General features: G+C 34.4%; 1 protein-coding gene across 5 annotated transcripts in view; it reads right to left on the bottom strand.

The window, feature by feature from the left end:
• LOC132101648 (homeodomain-interacting protein kinase 2-like) overlaps positions 1 to 11,443 on the bottom strand; it is a 91,960-nt gene that overhangs the window by 69,979 nt on the left and 10,538 nt on the right. Inside the window, exon 1 of one of the 5 annotated variants that reach the window (XM_059506742.1) lies at positions 4,642 to 4,739. The exons of the other annotated variants lie outside the window; for them this stretch is intronic. Coding sequence (XP_059362725.1) covers positions 4,642 to 4,660 — 19 coding nt within the window. The 5' untranslated portion in view covers positions 4,661 to 4,739. Of the gene's footprint in view, positions 1 to 4,641; positions 4,740 to 11,443 lie in introns of those variants that run through there. 5 annotated transcript variants of the gene reach the window in all.

Here is an 11,443-nt window from a genome sequence, read left to right as displayed (position 1 = left end):
CTCTCTGTGCTTCGGCACAGACAACACTTCTCCAAGCAAACAACGGTCCAGAAATAGTCCTCATGAACGGCACTGTTTGTAGTGCTAAAATAATGATTACAGTTCAGAGAGGATTACATGCAGAGGACGCCGTAATGCACTATTTACAGAATCTCCGAAGTGCCCTGAATTAGCGCACCAGGAAATAAAAAGGCTCCTTCAGTGTGCGTTTCTCACCACACATGCATATATCAGTTCACACCGAAACTGCTACTGTAATGCACAATTCTTTTTTTTTGCATTGCTGTGGCAAAACGTCTCACTTATGATAATCCGTGTGCAATATAATCGTAAGATCCTTTGTGATCTCTAGGAAACAAAAATATACTTGGAGTGTTTTAAAACCTTCAACATGTTCTCACATTCTCTCTCAGTCCTGAATGATTGACATGAAGATTTATGGGTGGATGCAATGAGAGGTGATTTATGTAGTATTATATTAAGTGTTATATAATGTTTGGAATTAGTTCAACGGAAAATGTCATTTTGAAACCTGTATTTTAAGTGGAAAATAAAAAGATAATTTTAAGAGGAATCGTCATGCAAATTACTGTGTGTATATATATATATATAGTTCATTGTGAATATATTTTTCAAACTCCAAAAGTGAACAAAAAGCACCATAAAAGAAGATTTGTGAGCAATAATAAAGTATAGATTTTCAACTAAAAGAACACTGTCTACTATAAACTTTCATTGTAAAAACTTTTGTGTTCCATAAAAAAAAATAACAGCAAAAAGGTTTGGAATGACATGAGGGAGAGCAACATTTTTCACTAATCGTCTAGCTTGACAGCACAACCAGAGCCTTCTAGAATAATCTCTATCCCTCTCCACCGAGGATGTTAGATGCTTTCCATACAAAATAAACCTCGATTAGAATAAATACTTTTTTTCCTTTGTGGTCTCATCTTACAAGCAGATAATGTATCTCATTTGGTTTGAGAAATTTCTTGACGCAACAAAATTCCCAAGACAGGAAACATACAGAGGAAACTTTACATGAACACTTCATCATTGTTATGACTCCTAATAGTTACGGTTTAAAAAGTTCCCTTTCTGTTTCTCCATTTTCTTTCACTTTTCAAACTCTTTTTCTCCTTCCACCTAATACATTTGACTACACCACTGTATGATTTCAGTATCTATCTGGCTTCAGCTCTAAAGTCCAGGGATTCTTGGGCTTTAAAAGTTGATTGAGCATCTAAAGACGTTGACCATACAATCTATACTGCATATACACTGTATATCCAATAGCCTTCATACCATAAATTCCCTATATTGCATGCACTATTCACCATCTATAGCTCTAACCAAACCAGTTTGCACTGCACCTTCAATAATCCAAATATACCAAATACCAAATATATATTCTATGCACCACAGACCCCATAAACAAAATTATATACATTATATTAACTGAACATATATAAGACCTTTCTGGCAAGTTGTTGATGTAGCAAGTAATGAGCAACATCCGCTATTGCTATTAGGAGCAATGTTAATCCCATAAAATACTAGGCCAGATGTCACTCCTTGGATTACGCTTTTCTTTGCCAGGTCTTTGCGCTAAAAATAATTTGTACGTGGTCAGTGGCTCTGTATGTGTGCGTATGTGTGTTTGGCGGAGGTGGGGATGGAGCCTGGAAAGTAATAAATCTCCCGCGGCAATGGCTGATCAGATGGAACATCCCTGGAATTCTTTGCGTCAGACATGAGCGGTAATCTAGTCTCGCAGGCAGCTGACACGTTCAGATTACCACTGTGCAACAACTCCTCCATCTAACTCATCACTGCTCCATTATGTTTGTTTTTGGCATTGTAATACAATTGAGTACCTTAAAGTCTATGCCTCACCATGTTATGCTCTGAACATGTCACATGACAGAAAACAATCTGGACGTCTATGTCCTTACTTGATTTTGAATTGGGGCTGTGTGCCATTCAGAAGTGAAGTGGGAATTGCTTTTAAATCCACAATCAGTTTCTGCTTTTGAATTAAGGTTGCAAACAGGATGCAAAATTGCAATTTCAATGTAAAGACGTTCATTTAAAATTAATGGAAATCCACAGCAATTCATCTGACTATAAAAGCCACATCTGACAAGATAGACCTTGAACATTGGCTTTACAAAGCCTTCTTTGAAAGTTGTCTTAAAGTAACCAGTAGTTTGACTGGATCAAACAAATAAAATGATAGATGGAACAAAAGAACGGTAAATCATTATGATAGATAGATAGATAGATAGATAGATAGATAGATAGATAGATAGATAGATAGATAGATAGATAGATAGATAGATAGATAGATAGATAGATAGATAGATAGATAGATAGATAGATGGGAGCCAATTCTTCAGTTCAGAATTTTGTTCACCAAACTCACTCTGTGGTAATTCAATTTAAAGAGAGTTCAAATGGTCAGATGCTATCTTCAACAACAATGCATTCATTCCCATCCAACCTCAGGAACTCTGCAGCTGTACAGCGTGAGAGCGGTCTGAGCGTTTACAGCCTCGAGTCGACTAGCACCCCGAGAATGATGTTTATGTACTGATATCACAGAAAAAGCTCACACAAACTCAACAGGTGACGTTTACTATAGGTATTTCTGAAGTCTGGAGTGAGAATACAACCAGTCTGCTCCATTGTTTCATATTTACAATGCTGGAATGCTTTTTATAGTGCCAGCCAGCTTTCAGCATACCTCTCACAGAGCGGGCCGGTTTAAAGCACTGCCACAGAGCATACCAAAGAGCTATTCATCTGCCCTATACAAGCAACGTGTTGAACTGCTAATGGTCAGTTTACTACAGGATCACCTATTACTCCATTTTGTCCAAGGTTGGATAATCTACTTTTTAAAGGGATGAGGAGATCAGAGTTTAAAGGAGTTCACCCCCCCAAAAAAACATTTACTCGCCCTCATGTGGTTCCAAACCTGTAGGAGTTTCTTTCTTATGGTGAACACAAAAGAAGATATTTTGAAGAAATGGGAAAGAAATACTATGGAAGTCAATGGGACCAACAACTGTTTGGTTGCTAGCATTTCTCAGAATATCTGCTTTTATGTTCAACATAAGAAAGATACAGGTTTGGAAAGACCTGAGGGTGAGTAAATGATGACAAAAAAATTTCATTTTGGGGTGAACTATAGCTTTAAATACAAGCTTTTTTACTCTTTAATGGAGAAAGTACATGGAAATGTGAGGATTCTATTTTTTTTATAACACATCTGGCTGCTCACAAGGGTATAAACGCAAACAAAGGACCGTGTCCTGAGAAATCAGTGGTTAATGAATTGACCTCCGCTTGTCTAGACATAGCATTATCCCCCATGGCTCCGAGCGATGCCCACTGTAGCATACCATCAGGGGGGAGGAAGCACAGGAAGCCTTGGAGACTTTCTCCTTTCCATGCGTCTCTTCTAAAAAAAAGTCTCTTCTTCCTTTCAAGTCCTTTACTACCTGGCTTTCTGTGAGATCTAGTCATTTGTAAGGTCTCCTGGTATCTTGTTTCTCCAGGTCTGGACTGATCTTTTCCAGCTCTCCAATCCTACAGTTATTCTGCCACTCTATCCCCTCTGCCGTCTCCCGGCAGTCTCTCTGCTGACCTCCCCCTGCACATCACTTCTTCTTTTGCTCTCCTTTCCTCTCCTATCTTAAGACATTGTTTGTGTGCGTGTGTGTACTTTTCTGGCTTAACAAATAATTGTACACTTATATTCACAAGTGCATTAGCAGAAAGACAATGTACATAAATGAAAAAAAATAAAGAAACAAAAGACAAAACATAAAGACAAACGAGTTCAGAAGAACATGGTGCTCCGATTGGTTTTAGCATGTTTGCTATGCAGTTGTTAGGGTGTTATGGGTGGTTGCTAGGTGATTGCTTACTTTCTCAAGCGAAGAGAGTCATACCCCAAGTATATATTCTGTATTTTTTTCCATTAATCTTGTTCTTTTCATGGTCGGGTTTACAACTTAAAAATAATTTTCTCTCAGTAAAATAAAGTTGGAATAATATATAAATAATACGCTAAAAACCTAAGCCTCAAAACTTTGAAAATGTAAAATAAATATGAAATAAAGTATTAAAAAAAATAAATATAATAATAATAAGCTTGCATGTAAATAATAGATATGCACACAAAGTAATACAAATGAAAAGTATTTAAAAAAAAATTACTAAAACTTAAAATTAAACAAAAAAGCTAATTCAAAATACTAATAATTACTACTATATATAGCTAATACTAAAGTAATACACTAAGCAAAAACTATAACTCCATCTATCACTAATATACTACTTTTTAACAATTTCAGTAATTTAAAAATATTTATATATTTATTAATAATATTTAGATATTTAGATATTAGTAAATAAGGATTTTTCAAATAGTTATTAATTTACATTGTTCATTTAAGAAGTATTAACCATTAATATATTATGTATAATTAACCAATAATTTGAATATGAATACATTTAAGTAATTATTTGTTGATTTAAAAATAAATAAATGAATAAAATATTGATTTGAAATAATATTGGTATCATACCAAAATAAAATAAATAAACAAATAAATAAAAATATCTACTTACTCCCAAATCTAACTAGCATCCACTCCCTCGTCTAATGAAATCCAGTAGTCCCATGGAAAGTGAGAGCAGGAAACCTCTGGCTATTGTCTCTATTCATGACACGAGAGCTCTGAGAGGCCGGGAGCACACATTTCGTGCAGTGTGTGAAGATAGGAAGAGTGCCAGCAGGAAACGAGACATGCGGCTTATAGGAGCATTTCTTAGGCTGTTTAATTCTTTGCCTGGATATGTTCACTGATCTTTGCTCATCTCAAACCCCGAGACCTCCAGAAAGAGAGAGACGCTTACACAAACAGCAGATGCTGCAGGATATTGACCACCCAGTCCTCATTTAGCGATCACATCCAAACCTATTTATGGAACGTAACAGAGGCAGCTAGACGCACAATTCTGAGAAAAATATCTGTATTCCAAAATATTTTGAGAATCACAATTCTAATTTTACTTCTCACAATTCTGAGTTTAAATATCACAATTCTGACATTTTTTCTCACAAACCTGAGCTCTGAAAGAGTAACCTCTAAGAAATAAAATGTCCCTTCTGTGTGAGATGGATAAGGATGTCACAGAATGAAGCGGTGACATGGATGCACGTTGACCCTAATGTAACCCATTAGTGGGGTGTTTGTGTGATATTTAGTGAGGTGTTAGTTGAGCAGAGCAGACAGCAGCTGGGCCAGAGAGCAGCTAAAGCCACTGACATGTGTTCTGACGGCCTCAGAGGAAGACAAACAAACACCACACACTGTCACACACAGGCTTTGTGACCTCTCCAACCAGCCTGTTAGCGACTGCTTATCAAGGCCAGTGTGTGAGAATAGAGGAAGCAATATGTTTAGAAGGGGCTATAGATGACATATGGAAAGGGCATCATGGGAGTGTGTTTTTTTTTTTGCATAGTTCTCTAAAAGCAACAAGTTTAATATCTAGTCTTTAGCCAGTAATAAAAATTAAAAAAATATATAATAATTTAAAATACTAAGTACAACAAAATATAACAGCTAGAAAAATATAATCAACAAAATTATATTGTAAATGATACATTTTATAAATAAATATTAAATGAAATAAATTAAAATACTACTACTACTTATAATAATAATAGTAACATCAGTCAAACATAACTGTTAGTAAAATATAATTAATAAAAATATAAACAGAATAATAAATAAAAAGCAATGCTACATACTACTTTTTCGAATAATAATAAAAATAAATAGTCAGCTTCAACAGTAAGTAGAAATATAACAAAAATTAACAATAAATCAACAATAAAATAATAAAAATTCAACACTTCTACTGCTTCCAGTCAGTGACACATAACCATTTGTAATATCATAAATAAATAATAAATAAATAACCAATAATAAATGTAAATATTATTACAACTATTAATACTATTAGTACTTCTACTACTACTAGTAGTAAAAATATTAATAAATAAATAAATATTAAAAATTAAAATAAATAAATAACACGATAATATTTATTGAATAGTATAAAAATAATCGATAATATTACTACTACTACTAATAAGAATAGTAATAAATATAATAAATATAAAAAGTTTAAAAAAGTTTAAAAAAAAATTAAAATAAGAACAAATAAATATATAATAAATAGAATAAAAATGAAATAATAAAATAATCAATACTGAAAAAATACATTTACTACTATCATAATAACAAGGACTCCCCCACAATTTATTTATTATAAGCAATAGAACAGGCTAAAAATAATGCTTTTTGAAGTGCAGAAAGGAGCTCACAGTAGCTACTTTAATGCTTCAAGACCAGCTGACTAACTCTCTCTCCACTTCAAGAACATTAAAACTAAGACGACGGCTGTTTAAGGACAAGCACCTGATAAAAAGTAACTTGTACAGCCCTGTTATCAGACCATTACAGTAACACAACATCCACTAGCATTCGCCAGCCCCACTAATAAAACAGTGACGAGGAAAATTTGGAATGTTTTAATTATGTTGATTAAAGGTTTGCTTTATTTTATTTGCCACTCTTGATTGGAATCGCTGAGGAACAATAACAAACCATGAGTGATTTTGTTGTTTGTTGCGGTGTGTGTGTGTGCGCGCCGGGGTACTTGCGAAAGTGTGTTTTGCAGGTTTTTGCTGCACTGTTGGCACTTCAAAAAAACAAGACCTGAGCAACATGCCAGAGTCTAACCACAAAGCCAAGCCAGGCACAGATGAAACAAGATTCACACACCGAGAGCAGACAACACACACACACACACACACATGCAGAGAACATCCTGCAGTTGTGGCGCTCAAAGCACAGATAAATGTGGCGCCCCAATGACTAAAGTGATTCTCTACCCTGATAAAACAACTGTTCTTAACCACAAAACAAGTTAAAAGCGGCTTCGAAATTAACAAAAGAAGCTCATTCTGAATTCAAGTGTTATCAAAGTGAATACAGCATTGGGAGAAAAGCAGTGGTTCACAAAAGCATTTGCTCTTTTGTGTTATTTTAACAAGATTTTCTGGAATTCTGAACATCTGTCATTCGCCGGTTCAGTTTGTGGTTTCCATCAAGTATAATCTTTACACAAATGACGGTTCTGGAGAATACCAGAGATAAACAGACACGGCTAATAAGCCAAAGTCCTCACAGGCCAGCTCTTCAGGATACATTATGACTGGTTCTTCCTGCAAATACATCACATTCCGGGGAGAAAGAGTGTGAGTGTGTGAGTGTGAGTGTGTGTGTTTGTGTGTGTGTGTGTGTGTGTGTGTGTGTGTGTGTGTGTGTGTGGTAGACCTTTATAACCCAACGGCACAAACTTGTATGGAATGATGGGAAGAACTAAGGCTAAGGGACTAAAATAAAGGGAAAATATCATGGAAAACAGGATTTAAGGATAACAAAATGCATTCTCCTGTCCACTCAGACTATAAAAACTCAAAACAGTTCATTCAGAGTCATTTTCAAGTAACATGTTCATCCATGTTTACTTAACAATGTCAGTTCAGTATTTAGTCTTATTGAACTATGGTGGTACACTGACGTTAGACAATCATAATGGATGTTATTTACATAGAGAAGTCTTAAAGATACAGTAGAAAAACAGCCTGTTGAATCATGCTCATAATGGAGAAGGAAAACAGTCACGTAAAACTAAATTACTCTATAAAAAAGAAAAAGAAAAGAAAAAAGAAGGATTTTTCGGAGTTTACTGTAAATAAAACTTCAGATTACTGGAGTATGTTTCACAAAAATTATACTATTTCATTTTTTTTTACTTTGAAATGTAATGTTTGATTCAATGTGTTACTCGTCATTTCTTTGTAATTGTTTGTAACCATTTCTACGTAAAAATGGTTTCTAGTACAATAATTATTGTTCAGTGTATGACTGTTTATGATATAAAAAAAGACTAACATGATGGGGTGGGGGGGGGGGGTAATAAATAATTGTACAAAGGTTTATAATATATTCCTTTAAAGGGATAGTTCACCCAAAAATGAAAAATCTGTCATCATTTACTCTCTCTCATGTTGTTCCAAACCATTTCTGTTGAACACAAAAGAAGGTTTTTGAAGAATGTCGGTCACCAAACATTTGCTGGGAGCCATTGACTTCCATAGAAGGGAAGAAAAATATTATAGCAGTCAATGGCTACCGGCAACAGTTTGGTTACAGACATTCTTCAAAAACCAACAGAAGTTCAACAGAAGACAGAAATTCATACAGGTTTTGAACAACATGAGAGCAAATCATGAACTATCCCTTTAAGTCAACATGAAATCAAAATTATTTACATTCCTGGTCTTAATATTAACTATTCACTGGTGCATTTTTCATCTTTCCTTTTCAACTGACATGAAGCCTTTTTCCAAAGGTACCAAGTTATTTTTTCAACCCCATCATTCAAATCACGTCCCAGACACACAATCCAATCAATTCCTGATGGATAAAGTCAAGTCCTGTTCTACATTTTTTTCATTCATCATACATCACATTACAGGAGTTAAATGGTTTGTGAACACAGTTTCATGTTGACTTTGAGTCACAAATGATGTTCTGTAGCCCAGCGGTGCTGAGAGCTCCATAAACAAAGCCTGGAGTCCTGCCACCCACTGACGATAGTGATAAGTGAACAACATAAACAACATATTAATACCTCAGCAAAAGCCATAAACTATGAGTAATCTGATTACTGGACGGGCTGACATTTTCTGGGGAGGCAAGAATGAAATTACAGGCTTGGACAGAACAAAAGAACAAAACTGGAACACGTACACACACACACACAACAATAAGTTAAAAAATAATGTAATCAGTGACTCCATCGGAGTCTGTCTATTGGTTTTGAATATAAGATGATAAATGAGTTTCTACATGTGCTATGATTTTTTTTATTCCCTTTATGACCTTTATATGAAGACAAACTAAATAATAAAAGCTAGAGCATTTCTAATGGCTTTTACATGTTTTTTCTTTAATTAACTTCAAAGGTATCTGAATAAATACATATACGGTACATATGGGTGGATTCTTCAAGGGAACAATTTTTGGTCTTGCAAATGTACTTATAATTTTTATTAATTTTAAAGCAATCATTCCAGTTGAGATATAATTCATAATACAATTATTTTATTTACTGTCTCTCTTAATAACTTTTGGGCTTTTCCTCAACCTCTCTGCTTTATTAAATCAATTGTTTTAACTGCATTCAAATCAGTAGAATTTGTTGCTGCACTTCTACCAGATAATCCAAAAATTCTATGATTTTAAAATGGCATTTTATTATTATTTTTTGTTTTTTACAGGAGTGTAAATCTATTAAGTTGTCACCCATGAGGGATCAACAAGGGTCATGACCTGCAGAAGAAAGCTTCTAGGACCAAACCTTCATTACTGTCATGTGACTCAAATTCTAAAAAGTCAAATCCAGACAACAACATGCTAGCTAACAGTCACTAACAACACAAAGCCAGGTGACCAATCAGCACCAATCATGCATAACTCAAACATGATTCTATTAGCATTCAGAAAAATCATGCGTTAATTGTTCTAGCACACACACAAGTTTGGATGGACACAATTTTATCAGTTTATGGGAAGCTTCAACCTACAATTCTACAAAGGATCCAAAGAACGGATGGATGGAAAGCTTTTAAAACGTGAATGTTATGTTCCTTAAGACCAATCAGTTGCCTAGGAAACCCACATTTCATTGGTGAAAATAAGGAATACAAAATGACACAAACACCCAAGACAGAACACACAGTATTGTTTTTGTCATATCTTCCTCATGTGGCTCTTTGCCTGCATTATATGGGAGGCCCTTTAGTGCTGTGGCATTCATTCTGCTTATATGTATATATATGACGGCTCTTTTATTTGTTTCATGCTTGGGCAAACACATGGAAACAAAAACCTTCTGACATTCTCAGACATATTAAAATATATCTGAGCAGAGGCGTCTCTCAGGATCAGATCATACTGAAGTGCTAAGGAACCAGTCAGACCCGATCAGTCTGCCTGGCAGCCAATGGCGAGCTATAGAGAGATGTTTCCAAAACATGTTTGTTTTTGAACGCTGGCTGGCTGAAGGAGGGCAGGGCTGTAGAAGCTCTGACACCGGTCTGACAGACATACTGTACATACACACACACACACACACTGTCCATGTGTCTGATTGTGATAAGCATTCAACCCACCCGTTCCCTGCTCTCTCTTCAGTATGAGACTATTGTGTGCGTGTGTGTATCCTCCATTCTCAAATGCAACAGAGTTCAGGCCCATGGCCTTAGCAGTGTCAGCCACATGAGACATTTCAGGCCACAGCGCCAAACTGCCACTCACACAAACACACAGCTTAAAGGGACAGTTCAGCCCAAAACGAACATTCTGTCATTTAATGACGCTTATGTCATTCCAAACCTGTGACATTCCTTCTTGCACGGCACAAGAAAGGAGCAGATGTTTAACAGAATGTTCATGCTGATTGGTTCCCAGTAATAAAATACTAATAAGCTGATAACGGTGTTAACTAAAACTAACATAGATTTTGTAAATACTATAGTATATATTAATATATAAATAATACAAAAATAACACTGGCTGATAAAGCTGAAAATTATTAAAAATAAATAAATAAATAAAAATAATTTATATATATATATATATATAAAATAATGATAAATAAAATAAAATCCTAAAATGTATTAGTCATTGTATAGTATTATTGTATCATACAAGTGAATAAAGACATCACAACATTACAAATGTAATGTACCAATGGATCAATGGATATTCAACAATGGATATTCACTCTAAAATTTGCTAAAGATTGCATTTAACGGTGTTATTAAATGATAAGTGTGTTACATAATGAACAGGATGATCTAAATGTATAAATAAGTGAAATGAGCATGCACTATTTAACATAAAATATTTACAATACATTTTAATATTTCTAATATCAGCTGATAACTGAAACGGTACCAATAGATAAAATAGATAGCAAAATCATAATTAATTAAAAAAATGAAAAAGTGAAAATACATTAAAAAAATAAATATATATATATATATATATAAATATATATATATATATATATATATATATATATATATATATATATATATATATATATATATATATATATATATAAACTACTTTATTAAGCTCATTCTTGTCTTCTCTTTTTTCAAGGCTGAATCCTAAGTGCTCTGGGCCCCCACAACATGTGACTCAAATTCTTACTGAAAGTAGAAAGGGGATGTATATATTATTGATGGGACTTGCCTCGTCTCTGAGCTGAGTTCGAG

The sequence above is a fragment of the Carassius carassius genome, chromosome 23 (assembly GCF_963082965.1).
Source record: "Carassius carassius chromosome 23, fCarCar2.1, whole genome shotgun sequence".
Taxonomy (NCBI): domain Eukaryota; kingdom Metazoa; phylum Chordata; class Actinopteri; order Cypriniformes; family Cyprinidae; genus Carassius; species Carassius carassius.
Note: the sequence above shows the minus strand (reverse complement) of the source record. Positions and strands in the feature narration are given on the sequence as shown.